The sequence below is a fragment of the Camelus bactrianus genome, chromosome 1 (assembly GCF_048773025.1).
Source record: "Camelus bactrianus isolate YW-2024 breed Bactrian camel chromosome 1, ASM4877302v1, whole genome shotgun sequence".
Lineage (NCBI taxonomy): Eukaryota > Metazoa > Chordata > Mammalia > Artiodactyla > Camelidae > Camelus > Camelus bactrianus.
In genome coordinates, this window is record NC_133539.1 from 56557595 (window position 1) to 56578104 (window position 20510).

At 37.6% G+C, this 20510-nt stretch overlaps 1 protein-coding gene across 1 annotated transcript; it reads right to left on the bottom strand.

Moving 5' to 3' along the window:
• Positions 1–325: 325 nt before the first annotated feature.
• On the bottom strand, positions 326–20438 carry LRRC58 (leucine rich repeat containing 58). The gene is made up of 4 exons (XM_074364253.1): positions 19520–20438; positions 9859–9987; positions 8928–9205; positions 326–6142 (listed from the first exon to the last, which is right to left on the bottom strand). Exons 1-4 carry the CDS (start codon positions 20017–20019, stop codon positions 5934–5936), a joined length of 1116 nt encoding a protein of 371 aa, XP_074220354.1. The 5' UTR covers positions 20020–20438; the 3' UTR covers positions 326–5933.
• Positions 20439–20510: the final 72 nt, after the last annotated feature.

Below are 20510 nucleotides of genomic sequence, written 5' to 3' on the forward strand. Positions count from 1 at the left end.
ACAATAAAAAATACTGTAATATCAATGTGCTCAGTTAATCCTATACCACTCTGATTCTGGACTAAATGCAGGAAGTTAACTGACCTTCATTAGCAAATCATTTCACCAATTTCTTTTTAGAGTATGCATCCATGGGTCTGTTAAGATTGTGAAAGCAGAAGGAACTCTAGTAGAAAGAACCTGGTCTAGTTCATCTTTTATCCTTTGCATGTAGTACGGAGAGCAAATGCCAATACACGTTTACTGTATTATTCATGTATTGAAAACATTCAATGAACGGATAAGCAATGGTATAGAGCAAGTAATCAGGCAAAAACCAACAGTATAAGGATTTTAGATTTTTTTTTTTAAAGTAAATGCTTGTCAATTAAAACTAAAACACTTTTACCCTTCCAGAATACAGAGTTAGATTCCCACAAAACATTTTTAATAAAATAAGGCACAATGTTTGATAAGGCAAAATTCACACAAAGGGTTCATATTAGATCACATTTTTTGGTGTGTCCTGGGGAAAAAAAAAAGGCGGTATAGAATTGAAGTAGCTTAAATATTCTTTTTAGAGCATTTACCATTGCAAGGTAATATATAAATTTGATTCAACAAACTTTATCTTGCCTTGAAAATAAAATTTAATTATTGAGTCATGTTGCTGAATTACATTTATTGTTACCATTGTTTTAAATATCTATATGCCTATATTCCTAATTCACAATATTTCAAATATAGAAAATTAAGAAATCAGATAATAAAAGGTAATTTGACTAAAGTAAAATTTCATATATTTTCAAATATCCTTTGTTGATAAAGTCCCAAACTTTGCAAAAAATTAAAATGGTTATTTAAAGTGTTTCTCCTATTATATTTTTATTTCTCATGAATACAAAGTGGGCTCAGAAATGCAACAAACACCAATTGCAGGCACACAGATCTCTCCATGACTGTTATAAAGTAACTGCTGAGGTTAATATTCCTTTTCAATAACACATTAATGTCAATCATTTAAATTAGTGAAAAGTCTCTTAAAACAGCAGTTGCAGACAGAAGAATTAACCAATTTAGCAATGTTTTTGTAGTACCAGCAAAAGTGATGTCAACGTTATCCCAGTTTCTTCCCCAAACTGGAATTAAGAATAAAATAAGTTTTATCCAATTTATTCACAGTCAAAGGAAGAAAGTAACTTCTGGTGAATGCACATAGTCTCTCCAGCCACGGCTTTCTGGTTCAATAGTATATAAATAACTTTCATTACTTATAAACTTTAACTAGACAGAATTTACTAGACAGAATACTGTCTCTTACGATAAATTGAGACTGACAAGTTAACTGCTAGGTAAAAGTCTAGTAGCACCCAAATCAGTATTACCCTGTGAGTATTCAATAATGTGTAATGTTTGTTAGTGAACTGCTATTTTCTGCATCAATTCTTAGCAAGTACGAACCAAGTAGAGACAGAAAAAGAATGGAGATATTTACATACAAAAAATTTAAAACATACCCCCGTTTTAATCTGGTATTACAAAGAAAGCCCTCACAAAATATGCTAGGCCTCATGGCAATAATGTCTTTACACGATGCTATTAATATGAAGCTGGTTAGGGACCTCTGCCATCCTTCAGTGGTAGCAAATATATTTTCTTTATAAAATAGTATGAAAGAGAATAATACCTGTTCACTGACTTTATTTCAGGGACCCTAACCCTTATGGCTTTGACCTTCTGTGACAGTATGCATGACTCAAATTCCCTCTCTAGAAGTCCTAAACTCACAGACATTAGGCCTAGTTTTAAGGAAAGGAGTCTCTCACGATCACAGTCATTTTCCCTCAAGTCAAATGTAAAGGGTCACGAAGCTGTCACATACAACCTGTTAAATGACACAGTTCCCCAAACTTGGGTCCAGAGTGGAAGATTTAAGGCATATACTTTCTAAGCACAACTGAAGGCACTGCTACCTTTAAAAAGGTCATGACTATAATAAAAATACAAAATTGGATGCTACTAAACTCATCAGATTAATATTCTACAGAATATGCTGGTTAGTTCAGGAACAGTGAAGGTCAAACACCTCTTTTCTACACAGAGGGAAATCACAACTAGGGATTACAGACCATGTTGCCTGAAACCTACGCAGCAGCCTCTGCTGTTGTTAAATGCTCAGCATAACTTCAAAGCTAGTTTGGACTAAATAGGAAGTGATACTTACACTGACATAACAAAATCACTACTTTGGATGAGAAGAAACAGGGTATTACGTATTTCTAAATAAATGTACCTTAAACTCATTTTATATACACATACTATATTTGATAAAAAGTTCTGCCTACAAAAGGCCTTATTATTTAGAATAACTTTTTATATAAATAGCTACTGCTAAAATGCTTTCTTTTACAAGATCAAATTTTATCTGCACTAATTATTTGTTTAGTATTTTTTCTTTTTTACACAGTGAAAAGGTAAACATTAACCAAGGGTGTACCACAAATTCCAGGTTAATGAGGTATTACTTTCTCCCTTTGGAAAGAGCAAGGTTGGCTGTAAGAAAATCCTATTATGTGCTGGCCCTTCACTACGGAGGGATGTGGATAATTGCCCAGTAGCAGATACTGAAGAAATTTAGTGATAAAGACTCAGATGGTAATTAGTGGGCCACTTAATTTTAAAACAATTCAATATAACTTAAAAAATTTTTCTTGGCTCAGGGATCTCCCTGAGTGTCTTTCCCTGCCCTGTGTTGTCTTTAGAGATTTCTTTCATTTAACACTCTAGCAATCAGCTCTTTCCTTGCCTTCTTTTGTTTAAAATTGGTATTTACAATGTTTAATAGAATTGGCCTGTAGTATTACACTGAACTAGTGCAGACTGCTTTTAACTTTACATTAGCACAAAGATTTCTCAAATTGGAGGTACAGCTTCTAATGCAAGTTTCTACTTATAAGTTTGTTAACTTAAAGTTCCAAATATCAAGAATTTTAGAATAAGAGATCCCTCCAGCATGAATCTAGAAGTAAAATACAAACAGTAACCCTCAGATCTACCTCCACACACAAACATAGGCAATACTGTTACAGCTTGTCCTTAGGTCAGCCAATCCCTGGCACCATGGAAGCAAAGTATTATATTAGTTAATCTTTCTATTTTCTAAACTCCTAGGACTATTTCACCAACTCAGTTTGGTGACTCTGAGAGAAATGGATTCTAGGAATAAGATTACTAAGAATGTTCAGTGTATCCATTTCAATTCCAAATATTAGCACTGAAGAATTTCATTCTAAACACACTAATGCTTTGGTTAAGTAGTTTTATCCACAGAAGTTTTGGTCATTAAAATTGTCCAAGTGTAGCAATATCAAAAACTTACAAACAAGTGACTTAGCAACTAGAGAGACTATCATTTAAAATTCATAATCAGCTGTATGACTCTGGAACTGATTATCTAGTTTCTAGATTACCAAGTCAATTTCTACAGTCACCAGTTAAACAGGGAAGGTAGGGAAAAGAAACAGGGAAAAGCTTACAAATTATTAGCAGCTCTTGTAAAAGGTTAAGTCAAAGATTAAAAAAAAGATAAAACTAACAGATAAAATGTAGATTTCAGTAAAAGTCACCAAAGACAGTTGCTTACTGATGAGAGATTTTCAAATGAACATATAGAGGAGCATGACAAACATTTTGATGAAAGATATTTTGCTGTATACTATGCTATATACATCTACATCACACAGCAAAGACTAAAAACTGCTTCCAGTTGGACCTATTTACATCCGTAAAAGATCAATCAGTATACCTTCTTTCTGGGAAGCTGGCAAGGTTTAGTACTGTATTTACATAGCTTCCCCTTTATTTCATAAAGGCTAACTCATAGAACATTACCCAAGCTGCTACTTAGATCAAACTGGGAATGAAGTAGGAAGTAAACTGAGGCATTTAAGCCAGAAAAATTTGGTCCTATCAATTTGAGTATTTTACTCTGAATACATTATTTACTTTCTATGAAAATACTTTATGTATCTTAACTAAGTCACTTACTTACAAAACATTTTGGGCTTCCACTTAGGCACTGCCTAAGTCTTTCACGAATCTGTGGTATGTAGCTTGCTGTGGCTCAAATGGAGGAGTAAACAAAGACGTTTTGTTACTTATATTTTATAATACAATTACCCACCTACTACTTTGCTAGGCAGTAGAAAGATACTAGGTTACTTCTACAGGCACAGAAAATTTCTGGATCAGAAGGAAAAAAAGACTCTTACTACAAGGTGAAGGGATTCAGTCTACAGCAGCGTTTCACAACTGCAGTCATGAAACTCTCATGATGTTTCATGAATTAATTAACATAAAATAAACAAACTATCCTACAATATATTTTCTTCTAAAATAAAAAATACATATATGACAAAAACCTAACATATGTACATATTATTACTATACAGCAATCTGCTTTTAAGAAATAGTGTGCCCCTGTCATGAATGCCAAAGTCAGAGGGCAGATCATCGGGATGTTCCAATGTGTTTCTGACTTGCATATTACTATATAGGTAATATTTACCAACTGTTAATGTTACTATAGATTAGTTATCTAATGGTTGCTAATACGCATTGTATATTTTCTTTTATAACATCAACTTATAGTTGTACTATTACTCAATTTTTATTGTATACTAAACTAGTTAAAAATTTGGTCGTTTCTACCAGCAATTTGTGAAAACATTTTTCTGCTATACTCTAAGGGTATTTTTAATACATTTAAAATATTTTATCAGTGTATTATTTTCAAAAAGTCCTCCATGGTTAAATTTGTTTTGGAAATTGTTCAACACAATGACTGCTATGCCCAACTTTATTTCACCTGTTGCAGTATTTCTCTAGTTTTCCTTTAAAAAGTAGAGGAAGTTACAATTTGGTACACATAGGCAAAGGAGTCACAGTCGACCTTTAAAACTTTTAAAATCATTTTCCCACTTCTTTAATGCAAGATATAAAGATACTTTCCTATCTTACAGTTTCTTTCTGTTAAAAGAAATCTGACAGATTTTTCCATTATAAACTATTATTCTGTCTTATGATGAACAGATTATCAGGATTGTGGCCTCCCATTAAGTATAAAAGTGATGTGCTTATAGAGATTCACTTCACGTTTAAACAAAAAATGAAGTTACAGTGACCGTGAGCTCAGATGTCAGATATACAGCTGTTCACCTACTTCTGTTAAAGCATATTTTGAAGTGTTCTGCATAGTATGTCAGGTTATAGGCTGCTCTGGTATCATTTCTTGAATAAAATTCTAAATCCTTGTTATAATTAAGGCACTGTAACAGTCATTGCTGGATTGTACAAGGGTAACAAAAATAATCATTTAGAACAAAGAAGCAGACTGAAGAATTTAAAACCCCATATAAAAGTTACATACCTTATTTTACCAGTCAGGTGAGAAAGGTTTAGGTCCTATGTAACCATCTGTGAGCTTATCTGAATAACTCTAATCTAGACATATGGGTAACACAAAAAAGGGCAACTAATCCTGTTATGGTATAGTGTTCAACTTAAACTCAAGGACAACTCTGGTAAAAATTACAGCATTGATCATTTCTTTCTTCATCTCAACTGCCACAAGTTATACCACTCATGGTTTATTATAGCACTGCTCTTCAGAACGTTCCATTCTGTGATATGATTCATGCAAAATTTGAGTGAAAATTGCAAACAGTTAGCCAAATTTGAAACTGCCATTCAGAGTGAATTACATTCAAAGAATCCAAAACATGGAACTGGACTCACTCCTGCTGAATGGCTAGAAACAAAATCTTTTACACCACTTCCCACTCTTGTCGTGGACATTCAAATGATGATAAGGCTTTTAGCAACCCTCAAAGTCTATTGTCTTTTATAACTACCTTTCTCAGTCTTCTAGAGTTTCATACCACCCTGCACCCTTTTCAACCAAGAAGAACTTTCTGCATTCTGTGTGCAGCCACACTAGCTTCATCTTCTGAGTCAGACTCGCTCTGGGAGGTGGAGCTGTGAGAGGCAGAACTGCAAGGGGAAGAGCACTCTGGCGAACACAAGTAGTGCATCAGGGGGAGGCGGTACTTCCCACAGAAGTCCACAAATTTAATTTGTCTGACGCAGCAATCAAAGTAGACTCCTGGAGAGAAGAAGGAATGGGTACAAAGTAATTACAAAGCAAAGAGCCACAGATTTCTTTTCAACCCTTCCTCCAGCATTCTGAAGAAATGTCTTTCAAGAATCTTTTGAGAATCTTAAGCAGAAGTAGTAGTTGCTTCCATAGCTGTTTATAGAAACACTGGAAGATCTTAAGAATAGCAATTTGACTGCAAAGAGAAAGCAAGGAGATTGATCTTACAGGGAGCAAGCGTTAAAAGGACACTGTTGACTTAGCTGGTTTTCTCTGGGTGACTTGGTGAACAGTGGCTGATGGAGATTACAGGATGCCTAAAGTGCCCTTTCTCCATCCCTTGGTTCACCCTTGGTTCTATCCTACAGTCAAGAAACAAACAAACAAAAAGCAAAACTCCTTCAATAATGATCATAAAGAATTAGTTGTCATACCCAAAAGTTGCAGAAAGGAGATGACTTTTGATACCCCTGATCTTATATACTGAGAAGGAAAAAGTAAAAGTAACAAAATGCCAACTTACATTTCCACAGGCTCTAAATCTACAGCTTCAAAGCTGTTTCACTAATGATCCCACTTGGCTTTTATGCAATATATATATTGCTAGGTAGACTGAAACTAGTATTCATCTCTTCTGATTCCTAATTTAATGCTCCTGAACAGTGGTCCTTCAATCAAGTAAAAATACAGCTAGAGATGAGAGGAAAGCAGAGGTTGCTGTGTTGTGGGCTTCAAGCTGCTCCTACTGCTAGATACGGCACATTTCTAACCCACGAAGGCTGTCACAGCAGTGGGGTCCCATCACCTCTCTGGAGAGGAATCTCAACCTCTTCACTCTACCTAAGGTGCCTCTGGCACAAGCTACTCTGTGTATATCAGATAAGGGACCAAAATAAAAAGATGTGATCCAAGTAAAGGAGAAACAATGATTCCTATTTATTTTTTTCCTGTTACTTCTCCATTAACTGTCTAATTTTCTGATCCTGTAGTAAGCTAGTATAACTCATAGTTTAAAAAGGAAAATTCATGGTGTATTATTTTGAGCAATTCAGGAAAGTAGACAAATTCAATAACACTAGTTAATCAATACTGACAATCCCTGAAAATGTGTTAGTTTCCTGAAAACGGAAGTAATAAATGAAACATTATAGAGTTACCATGAGCTAAAATAGTACAATACTATCTTGTCATTTGTAACATAGACTATACAAAGACAAAATATCTCACAAAACATAAAATTACTGTTGTTTAACTTTGAGTTCAATAACTAAGGAGTCTGAGGGGGAAAATGGCAATGGTTTATTTCAGATATCTCAAATTTTAAGCTCATAATTTTAAGTATTTTTGTTCCTAAGATAAATAACGTATCAGTATACGAAAGAAGTCATTAAGAAACCATTAAAGAGAGAAAACAGAATTTTTGTAGAGGTCCATTTCTAGAAAAGATAGGTTCAAAGCAGAGATTAGATATGGACTACTTGAAGGCCTGGTGTGAGTGTTGTCTCACCACTATTAATGCCAACTTCAGAAAGGACAATCACAGAGAAAATCTTACGCACGTCTTATGTGGCACAGCACAGCAGCCTCTACTTCTAAGAGTAAGTGGCCAGAAATGGCCCAGAATAGTGTCATTTTTTCTTTTTTAAATCACCAGTGTCTTTTTTATCTTTTAATACTCTTTGAGAAACTTAAATCGCCTCTTTTATAGCAGTTTTCAAGGCATGATGGGACATACAGGGAAAACCTCAGCTGGCTCTGTTCATTATTATGCAGCATTTCCTCAGCACCTACATTTATCCTACAACAGTAAAAACCTTTCTGTACTCCTGTTACTTGGATTTTTCAAAAAGTAGTCTTTTATGAGGGAGCCAAAATAAAGTGACCTACTATCATTTACCAACCCACCACCACACACCCTGGCACTTCAGGCCCTTCGTAAAGTGGCCTCAACGTATCTTTTACTTGTCTCTCATTACTTCCCTCACTGTACATTTGAGCCAAATTATTACTCTTCCAACATTCTGTCCCACACTGTTTTGCCTCCAATTTTACTCTCCATCTGAAAAGTTTCCTATCCTCAATCTTACCCTATCAAAATTCAACTCACATGTCAAGAATTCTCTCATCTTTTCCAGATCTAATTAAATGTACTTTCTCCCTCCTCTGATTTCCAATAGGGTTTTGGATTCCTACTTTATTCTGTATCACATTATATCACTTAATTTTCTCCAAATGCTCTAAACTCAAGAAATTTTGAACCATGAATTTAAAAGAATATAAATTCCAGGGCACATTCTGAAACTGGCACACATTCAGCCTGTTCTCATACATCCTAAATCGTACTCTCCAAAGGTACCTGATACTCAGAGTGGTGAGTCTAAGAAAATGTCCTTAAACTAAATATGAAAGGTGGCCAAGCATTTTAGAGACTTTTTTTAAGGGAATCAGGACTGTTTATGCTTCTTCTTGTGTTTTCTCTCACGTTACCAACTTAACCTATCCTATGACAATTACAAGACAGGAGGAGACTTTCTGGTATTTCTGGGTATTTTCCTTGTGTATGAATCCTAAAGTACCATGAAAGGAAGGAATGAAGGAAGGTAGGGAAGGAGGGAGGAAGAAAGGAAGGAACCAAGAGAGGGTAAAATGTCTTACTTTCTGATAAAAGGGTAAAAAGGATAAGGGAAACAGAAGCAAACTGCCTTTCTCTGAAAGATAGCTAATTAAAACGACACAGATCATCAATTTAAAAGTAGCTAAATGAATAGGAAACAAAGACACTGAATTAACTTACCTCCGCACTTTGGGTTTGGGCAATTGCTGGCTGAACTCAAGTACCTAAGAAGATTCCCAGGAAGATCATAGGGAGTGTAGGAAATATTTCGAATTTTAATGGTCCGTGCAGCTAACTCCAGGAGAGTTGGAGGGTCATAGGTTAAATCTCTAACGAAACGAACAACCAATGGATTTCCTCGTAAACTCAATTCTTCCAAATGAATAAGGTTGAGGATCTCTCGAGGCAGGTATGTCAGCAAGTTATTGTGAAGACTGAGGGAACGAAGTGAATGTAACCTAGAATGAACAGAGTACAAAGTCAACAGCAGAAAGCAAGACAACTGCTGAGCAAGTTAAGTCAAAAACTCAATTTCCCCATAAGAACAGCAATTAAGATTAAGGTCAATGGAAACAAAATTAAAAAGTGCCGAAACTAAATCAGAGCCCAGATTTGTATTGCCATGAAGGACTTTTGTCCATGGAATCCTAGAGAGCTTAAAATATTTAGAGAATATTCTGATGTGCTGATATATACGCTAGATTGAAAGGGTTTTTTTTCCTACACGTGTTTTATCATTCAGATACCTAAAAAAGGAAAGATTTCAAATGTAACAGGAATTAAAATCCTTCACATTATCCTATCTAGGATAGGAATGCTTTGCATCAAATATAAAATCATAAAACCTGGGGAAATCTATGCCAAAGTAATACTCTATTTTTGATTATAGAAAAAAGGCTCAATCCACATTTTTAGAGTATCAGAGCCTTTAAAAGTAAAATTTTAAATAAGCAACCCAGTCCATAGCGAACCTCAGAATTTTAATTCTCACGTATCATTTACTTTGAGAACACTTAATTCGTTTTCACATATAAATCATGTGGATGAATGCAGGACAATAATTCCTAAGTATGGATCTCTGTGTATACATATACTGCCTGAAAATACTCACTGTGAAAGCTGAGGAGGCACACTTTGGATTTTATTATCACATAATACCAAATAATTTAGAGAAGACACATTTCCTAATTCTGGTGGAATTTCTTTGATGAAGTTTCCTCCAAGATACAAACACTCTAAACTGCAAAAATGAATGAACAAAAACAAAAAAATAAATAGAAGTTGGACAAGTACCCTGTTGTCTTATTATAATGAACACATATTGTTTATTCATGCAGATGTTTTACTTAGGATTTCTATGTTCTATACAGTTTCTGGAGAAATAATGTAATCTTCAGGGAGCTTATATTATAGGTAAGCAGACAAGACACATCAATGGTAGACAACATTATAATTACATGCAGAACAAGCCCCCAGATAAGCATAATGTGATTAAAATACCAAAATAAGCAGGACTACCCGTAAATGATACAGGAGTTTAGAAAGTAGAGAAATAAAAAAAGGACAAAGTAGCTCTGATTGAAAGGCTTCCTCAAAGTGCTGTGACTTCAGCAGGACCCTGAATTTGGCCCTTTTAAGGTAGGAGGAAAGAGAACACTTCAGGTTGGAAGAGAGGGCTTTTATGGGATAATGGGTACATCTTTTAACATGTAAGAGGAGAATTCATGTTGAGAAACCCAGAGATACAGCTGGAGAAAGGCCAGATTCAGGAACCCTGAATTCCATGCTGGTGGGCAACGGGAAAATCACTAGCCTTTTTTTTTGAAGACTGGAAAACCATGGCTGAAGTCTACTTCTTCTTTGCCCTCAGTATAGCAAATGCAGTCTTCAGAGGCTAACTAGATAAATTATGTAAAACCGAGCACTATCAGTGGCTTGCTCTCTGCCTTCTGAGACAGCCGGTACTCTTTCTACGGAGTGTGACCTACTTCTACTTTAACCACCCCCCGCTCCTCATGCCTTATGGCCTTTCTCTTGCCTTCTGAGATGGCCTACACTTTGTCTATGGAGTGTACACCTCCCTGAATAAATCTACTTTTATTTTTTTAAAAAAAGCCAAAACAAAAACTGACCACTATCATGAAATTAAAGTTCCAGATAATAATCCTGTTTTCCAATAAGTTGACAACATTTTAGACATAGTATATACTGTACCAAAATGTACTGCTAACTCCTTGTGGTGATGACTATAGGAAGGCTCTCTCCAAGATTTCTGCAGGGGGTGGCAGAATCAGTTCTTACTATATAAATACAAATAAAATGTATACACACAGACCTTTTCCATTACTATTTTACCTTTGTCTTCCTGTTAAATCTGCTAACTCAGTAGATACTCTCATTCTTTTAAGACACCTTTAAATGTAGGGAAAAACAGCCTGCTAAATTATTACCTACACTTCCTTCACCATTAAGAATTACCTGGAAAAAAAAAAAAAAGAATTACCTGGGATACTTTTAAACCTACAAAATCCAGGCTCCATCCAGATCCACTAAATCAAGAGTTCCAAGGGAAGGGCCTGAGAAGTGTCAGATTTTAAGGTGTATGGTGTAATGTTAAAAGAAAAAGTCAAATTACCCTGCAAAGTTATAGCTAATTACAATCTATAATCAGCATTTAAGAGCACTCCTGACTCTACAACCCTGCCAACACTTACCATTATCACCTGCTTTAACTTTTTTTCCTACTTTGTACTACTTGCTGGTGTAAAAATGGTATCATTCTGTTATTTTAATCTTCCCTAATTGTCAGTGAAGTTTAGCATCTTTTTATGTTTTGGGTCATTTGTACATCTTCGGAGAATTTCTTATTCCTATCCTTTACCCATTTTTCCTGTGGATTATATGGCTTTCTCTTATTAATTTGTTGAGAGCTTTGTTGTTGTTAAATACATGATCTACATAACTTTGTTCCTCTGTGGCCTAGAGCATGGTCTATTTTTGTTCACATTTTTATGTGGAAAACAATGTACAGCTACTAGGACTGAGCTTGTTAACTGTGCAATTCAAATTTTTTATAGTCTGTCTTATTTTGCCCTTTTACTCTGGTGGTTAGTCTCCCACCAGAACCATGGTGTTCCTTCTTCCCTTTATAGTTCTGTCAATTTTTGCTCTTTCCTCTCAAAATACGGAAGCTATACTGAAGATACATTCAAGTTCATGACTATTAAAACTTCATGTTGCATTGTTCCTTAAATCACATGAAGCATTTCTCTTTCTTCCTTCTAATCCATTTTGCCTTAAAATCTGTTTCCTCTGATTACGAATACTGCCTACTGGTTTTATTCTTTTCATTTAATCCTAGCTCCACTACCTACCAGTGTGGAGAAGTTGGGCCAGCTACTTAATCTCACTGTGCCCCAGCTTCCTCTTCTTTAATGGAATAACATTATCATATATCATATAAAGTGTCTAGTGGCACTAGGCACCTACCACGTGCCAGCCAGCATTCTAGGGAACACAGCGTGTAAGTAAGTTCTTGACCTTAAGAGGCTTTCATTTAGTGAAAGAGACAGACAGTAAACCAAAGAACGTATATATATCATGGCAGATAGCTTTAAGTGCTATAAAGAAAAAGGAAGGTAATAATCAGATGGTAATGGAAGTGATATTGTAAATACAGTGGTCAGAAAAGGTTTCTCTTAGGAGATGACACTTGAACATAGATCTGAATCAAATGATGGAGTAAGTACAATCATTGAGGTGGGAAACGCTGGGTGTGCTGAGAAAGAGCAACACAGCCAGCGTGGGTACATCAGGGTGACAGAGGTGGGAGAGTGGTGGTCGGAGAGGTCATAGGTAGCCTGGGAAGGCCAGATCACAGAAGACCCTTCAGGCCTCAGCAAGGATTTTGAATTTTATCCTAGGTAGGAAGGGTTCTTAACGAAGGTTGGTTGTGTAATTTGACTTACACTTTGGAAGGATCACTTTGGTTATCGTATGGAAAACGGACTGGGGGAGTGGCAGGGAGAGGCAGTGCGATGGGAGAGGTGGGGTCAGAAAGGCCAGAATGGCGCCTAATGCAGTCAGCCCAGATGTGAAATGATAAGAGACTTGCCTGGTACATCTTCTTTTATCCCTTACCTTTTAACATATTGGGGTGTTTCTATTTTAAGTGTAACTCTTAGAAACAGTGTACAACTTGATTGTTGATATGTTTACACTTGTGTTTTCTATTATCATGGTGTATCTCAACATCTTTTTCTCTTCATTTCTGCCTCTTGTTGTGTTCACCAAGTTTCCTTTTGCCCCCCTCTCCTGCTGTTGTTTTGAACTGTATATGCTATTTCTATTTTGCTTGAAGTTACCCCTTCAGTTTCCTTTGCTCTCCCTCACTCCCAAACACACATCCATGCTCCCTTCTGTCATCTTCATATCATCATCTAGAATTAGTTCCGCCTTGATTTGAAAATAAATTTAAATTTATTTTTTCCCAATCAATAATTATTCAGATTCATCAATATATTTTACAAATTTCTTTGTTCATCACTGTTTTTGGCACTTGCAATTTCTTTACAAATTCATTTTTCTTAGAGTTCATCCTTCAGAATTTCTTTCAGTAAGGACTCACAGTTGTTAATTTTTGAGTCCTTTATCTCTGATGTTTTTATATTTTCCCCCCTCACATTAGAAATAATAGCTTGGCTGAGCATAAAATTCTAGGTTGACAGTTACTTTTCCTTAGCACTAGGAAGACACTGTTCTGTTAACTTATTATAGCCCATATTACTGTTATCCCTTTGTAGGTAATCTGCTTTTTTTTTTTCTTATCAGGACTTTCTAGGATCCTTTTTTTTTAATCCTTATGGTTCTAAAGTTTTATGATGATGTGTTAAGATATCAGTTTGGAGTGCACTCTTTCTTTAATTGTGGGCAACTTAGCTACGATTACTTCCAGAATTGCCTTTCCTATGTTCTCTCTATTCTCCTAGAATTCCCAGCAGTTTGAACTTTAGGATCTAGTTTCCATGTCTCTTAACATTTCTTTCATACTTTCCATTTCTTTATCTTTTTGTGCTGCATTCCAGGAGAATACCTCAGTAAGATCTAGCTTACTAATTCACTCATCAGCTGACTTCAATCTATCACTCAGCCTATTGAATTCAGAATTGTATATTTTTATTTCTAGAAATTCAGATTAGGGTTTTTCACAGATGTCAGCTGTAAAACTTCTTATTCTTGTTTCACTGCTGAAGTTCCTTCTTTTCCCTCTCTGAAGTTGGGAAACATACTTACTTTAAAGTCCTTAACAGATTGCCTTATATGTATTTTCTCAGGTACAATTTCTTCCATTTGTTGAACTTATCTGAATTTCACAATCTCAGCCTTCCTTGATGTGTGGTGATTCAAAAAGCCAATTTTAATCTGAAGTTTTGTCATTTAAAAAATACATTAATGACACTTTTTTTCTGTTTCTTATTGTGTACATCTTTTCAAAATCGCATTTCTCTCTTTAGGTTTATAATGCTTAGTAAAAGTAAGCAGAAAACTTTAATCCCAATTGGGTATTTTTTTTCTTTTAAGGATTTCTTTGTATAAAAAATCAATGGTCTGATACAAAACTGAATTCCCCTATACATGTATTTAAGCACTGGTGCAAAATGTTTCTAGGCAGGATTTTTGGATCTTATGGTATGTTACTGCTCAGTTACTTAGAAATTTGTTTTTCAATGATGAGAGCTCCTAGAATGGGAACAGAGTAGAGTAGAATATTTGGAGTCCAAACACAGAAACTATCCTGGAAAAACAACTATTTTAATGAGACCATTGGGGGAAAAAATTTAGCAAATTTGGAAGTCCTCTTATAAAGGATTCAATTGTTAAATAACAACTTGCAATTTAGTCCAGTGAGGGAGAAAAGAAGATAAAGTAAGCAAAGGGAAGAGTGAGTCTGAGAGCAAATATAGACATTGTCCTATTTGTTTAAGTCAAGAACTAAGAGAAACTAGTCAGTAAACCGGTCAGTTACTACCCAATGTCTTCTCTAATGTTTTGGAATGTGTGAGAAGGTACACAGACAGAAAAGAAGCCAAACCTTAGTAATTACTGTGACTTTGGCAGAGAAAGATCCAATGTTCTAAAATATAACCAAGCCCATGATTTCAAAATCATATAAATCTCTTTTGCAACTGTTAGGTATCATCAATAGAGTACACAATCAGCATATTAAATTTACATTTTAAGGCTTATTTCTCACAAACTCAAATAATTTCCAAAGTTCTTGGACTCAAAGCCTTTCAGTGATTTGCGGGGATTTCTAGAACACTACCATTTCCAAACATGCTTTTCTATAAGAAGAGAGGAAATTACTGTTGAGTTTAAAGCTATAGTGTTTAAAACTATAGTGTTTAAAAGTTCTTATGTATGTGAAAACTGCACCTCTGTTAATCAAGCTTGGAACAACTCAATTCTTTCGGTGTCTGACAAATACGAAAAGCAGGAAAATCATTCAGAAAAATTTATTGAAGAATTTTTCATTTCTTTTTTGTTTAGGGTTAACAGACCACCTTCAGATTTTATTTCCCTGAAGAGTATCTCACCTCTCCAATCTTTAGGCATGCTGAAGTGGATGCCTTTCCTCTAGCAAGGGCCAATGACACCCTGAAAAAATACACTAGGTTCCCTCAGTGCCAATCAACTTTAACCACAGGTATAAGTAGGAAATGTTTTGCTTCTCCACCCAAATAAAAATGACATTAAATGTAACAAAAATACACATGAGTCCTATACTATGGTTGGTTGAAGAGAGATGGAATTTAAAAAGAAACAGGTTTGTACACAAAGAGGCAGAAAACAGAAAATAAGAGAAACAAACATAAGAACTATACACTGTAATTAAAGTAAGTTGTTTTCTTGAGGTAGTATCCCCGTATTAAGTGATTTTCAAATACTCACCACAGGTTTTTAAAATACATTATATACTCAAAAGTAGAAGCACAAATGGAGGAATCATCTCTCGGTACTTGCCCCAAACTAGGCAATGAAAGAAAGAAGTCAGCAGGAAGAAGCTGAGAGCCAGAGAAAAACTCAGTATGTGATTCTAAATGGGGAAAGAGTTTTTATTAAACTCTACTGCATTCTACTTATCATTTAGCTGAGTCACCTCTTTTGTAAGATATCAACCTAGTGTAAGATATTACACTAGCTTCAAAACATTCTAGGACATTAACATTTAGCTTTTATTTCTATCACAATTCTTGTATCTTTAATTTCTAAAACCATATCAGGCAGACAGTGAGAGAGGGGTCATGAAAAGAAAAAGGCAGGCATTACTTGAGAAGAAAAGATTGTGGGGAATAGTAGCAATGAAACTCACTTGTGCTCAAACCTACTCTCCAAATGTTTAGCATCCTGGATGCCAAACAACCCTGAAGCTTTTGTTTTCTTAAATAAAGTCTATTACCCATTGGGTGATAAGTTATTAAACTTGTCCTCAATTAATGGCTGAGCTAGTTAAGGGGAATAAAAGGTAAGAATTCAAAAAAAAAAAAAAAAAGAAACAGGTCAAAATATGAATTACACCTATTTTTTTAACATTATAAAAACAAAAACTAGTTTGTCCACATACTAGCCAAACAGTTACTATATCTACTTGTTGAAGAATAACCTCATATTTTGATGGGAAGAATCTACATCCACATCCTCATGATTCACATCAAGCCTAATTTACTCTAAGGGAATGAAGTTAATCATAAAAATAAGATTTTCACCACCTACTTATTTGTTATACTTCAAAATTATCTTTCAGAAACCACTTTTTAAAAATTTTGCCAGTAGGGAAAATGATGAACAGAGTACAGAAAACATACATGAAGACACCCTGCTAAATCTGGAGAGGTCAACTACACCAATTAAGTTAGGAGTATTAATTTGTTATTCCTTCCTGGAATGATGGAGGGTGGGGAGAAAGGGGACCTTTACATGGATTATACACTCCGAATTATTTTTTAAATTGTTGTTAAAGAGGGTAGATATATTCTTAATGTCCAAAACACCTGACTTGGTGTTATAAGCCACACGGCATACATCAAGGTTATCAATGAGGTCTAGGGAGTTCACATATATTCTAAGAAGAAGATGGTGTTCTTGGGCAGGTCCCTTAGGGTTTGAGTGACTGAACCTCCATCTCTACACTTCTGAAGCTTTAATGTATTATTTGAGTAGTCAGTAATAAGGAGCATTTGAGGGTTGAACCACATGAATCTGTCACTATCTGGCCTCAAGCAAGCCACTGATACTAAATCTCAGTTTCTTCATCTGGAAAAAGAAGGGGGTGAATCAGGCCAGTTGCCAGCTGTTTCTATTTTTCTAAGAGTATATTTCTACATAACTATTTTGCCTACATTAAACCAGAGTTTACATTTGGAGCATATAATCTAAAACTTAAACTAATTCTTACCAGTAAAGAGAAATGGAACATAGAACTGAAAAATAAAAACACTAACATAAAAGAGCCTACACACAACTGGAGACAAAGGTACTATGATCAAAAACCATAGCTGGTAGCCCAGAAAATCAGGTCAATCAGGCAAATGGCTTTGGCCAATCCTCCTGATCACATATACAACAGAAGTCGAGAATTAGGTTCTAGCCCTACTCTGTCACTGTGGAAAATTCATGACTTTGAAGTCAGAGATTCCAAAAGTCAAATCCAGTTCTACCACTCACTGATTTTGTGATCTTACTACTTTATATCTCAGCACCTGAGTTCCTTCCTCACATCTCACAGAGTCATTGTGAGCCTTAAAAAGCCTATTTAGAGCATCTACAGCAGGGCTAACTGCATTGTAAGTACTCAATAAGTGGGATTTTTGCCTACCTTTCCCTCCATGGGATGGAAATAATATTTTCTCTGGGTTTTTCTTAAGAAAATTCAAATGAGAATGTTGAAATTACATAACATCAAAATTAGAAGAAACCAAGACTGTCAATTTTGTATCTAAATCTCTCTCCAACCCTTCTATTTCTTACTATCTCTCCTACCATTACCCTGGTATAAGCTACCATTATCTCTCATTCTACTAGAATAGAAGTTCTATTCTCCACCTTCCAACTAGCCCTCAAAATCTCTTCTCTCCCCACCCTCTTCCCACTCCATTCCTGCAAAGCAACGAGACAGATGTGCTTTTCAAAAACTCTTTCATGAGTACTTAGAATAAGTACTTATCATGGCCTTCAAGACACTACCAAATTTATATTTGCCACTTTCCCTCTTGGTCACTTCCTCATTATGCTCTAGTACAATGTCCTCCTTTCAAAATTTTGGCCTTCAGTCATTCCTGCCTCTGGGCTTTCTTTCACACATGCTGTTCCTTCCACCTGGACTGATACCATCCCACCCTCTCCTGGTTAACTCTTACTCTTCCTTTAAAAGCTCAATTCTAATGTACTTGCTCAAAGACCAAACTAAGTTAATTGCATTTCAAGGCACTCTGTACTTCTTCATAGAACTTATGACAACTGAAATTAAATAATGAAGTTTACAGTTACGTGTTTAACGTCTCCTCTGTCAGTATGCTCCATGAAGGCAGGATCACATACACCACTGTTCCCCAGCACCTACGACAGTACCTGACACAGGGTAAGTGCTTGATAAAAATCTGTTAGTGAGTAAACAAAGGAACATCTTGTCTGAATGCTTCATTTTGCTGATTAGGAAGCTATAGGATATGTTAAGTGACTTGCCCAAGGCTGGGACACCAAGAGTTCTCATTCTCAGGGCAGTGTTCTTTTACTACTCTTCAATTTTGAAGTCTCTTACAGCCCTGATATTCTGGTATCTCAGAAAATGCAATAAAGAATGAAAATATTTTGCAGGTGGAAGATACTTTTTTTTTTCATTTTGGACAATACACTTGCTCTTGCTTTACTCCTCACTCCCCGGCAGGGCACCTTTAGGGGACTTTTGTTATCCTGCTTCTCTGCTTCCTCCTTTCATTTAACTCAGCATATATTCACTGAATAATCTAGTAGATGAGGCAGATCTGTAAACAAGAAATTATAATCAATAAGCCAAGTGCAATGGCAGGATGAATGAGATACTGAACAAGTACAGTTTAGGCATTAATTAATTGTTGTCCAGGAAGCAGTAAAGGAAACAAGACATAACCCTTGAAACAGATTTTGAAAGAGGAATAGGATCTTGCCAGGTGCAGACAATATTCTGGGCAAAAGAACATCACATGTACCAGAGGCATTGTATCCATTCTACACACATTTGGTGAGTGCCTACAAGGTGCTGGTACGCTCAGTGAATTCCACAGAGTATTGCTGGCATTGTTACATACAAGACAGAGCAGGAAATGGAGTGGAAAAGAAGGGTGAGATCAGAGTACCTTGTATGTCACGCTGAAAGACATAAACTTTGATCTACAGGCATGGAAAACCACATGAGACCTAGGGGCAAGTAAGTGACAACTTCAGATTTACATTTGTTTGAGTATGTACTCAGTTCGGATCACTTCCCACACCCTAGAAAGACGACAGAAAAACTGCCTCGAAATTCTGCATAGGGCAAACACAACAACCCAAACGGGGTCACACCCACGGTCTTATTAGATCTTCACTACTCGCAGAGTTGGCAGGGTAGTGACCACAGTCAGAGTTCAAGAAAGAGCCTGGACGAAGACAGGTCCGTCACAATCGTGACAACCGAAGGCGCCAAGAGCAGGCGCGGGGCCCCGGGCCTCCCTGCTCTCAGGCAGGCACCAGCTCACCTCCTCAAGTTCTCGATCTCGGCCGGGATGCTCTGAAGTTGGTTGCCGCCCAAGCTGAGGGTCTGCAGCGCGCGCAGCTCCAGCAGAGAGGCGGGCACCTCCTGGAAGCAGTTTCCGCTGAGGTTGAGCACCTGGAGGCTGCGGCAGAGCGGCGACTGGGCCAGGCCCTTGGGCAGCGCGCCGGGCCCGCCAAGCCGGTTGTTCTTGGCCAGCAGCGTACGCAGGCCGCGCAGCGCCAGCAGCTCCGGCCCCAGCGCGGTCAGCGCGTTGCCGCTCACGTCCAACAGCTGGAGATGCGGGAAGCCGTTGCCCAGAGCCCGCGGCAGCGACACCAGACGGTTGTGCGGCAGCAGCAGCCGCAGCAGAGCCTCCCGCGCGCCGCGCCGCTCCTCGCCCCGCGCCTCCAGCTCCGACTCCAGGGTCTCGGGGGACACGCTAAACCGGGACAGATTCAGTTCCGCCTCTCCGGCCGCGATCACCGCGGCTCCGGCCTCCTCCATCCCAGCCGCCTCACCGGGCCGCGCGCGACCCACAGGCCGGGAGCTCCGCGGCGCCCCGGAACCTGAACCGAGGGCTGCGTCGGAAGTGGCGCCGGCGGGCGCTAACCTCGCGCGCCCCCGACGAGTCACGGGACGCGACGCGAGGCGGCCGGGTGCGCGCGCCGCTCCGGGACCGGGACCGGGCTCCGCCTCCCGCGGCGCGCAGCGCAGAGAGGGTGCGCCGGGCGGGGTCGGAGACCCGGCGGTCCCAGGGATTACTCTGCGCGGCCTGCTGAGTTTGGGCGGCCGCGCTTTATAGTCCTTGCAGTCTGGTGACCTGTCTCCGGAGTCAAGGACCGCCCCAGTAAACAGCCGAGGATAGTTTGGTTTTTTGGCTTTGAGGGTTCGCGCGTCATGATGCACCGCCCACTTGGTTCCCGGTTTAGGAGTGGGGCCCCTAGTCTGCGGGGTCGGCGAGAACACAGGAATTCAGTGGTGGTTCAGCTCCATGA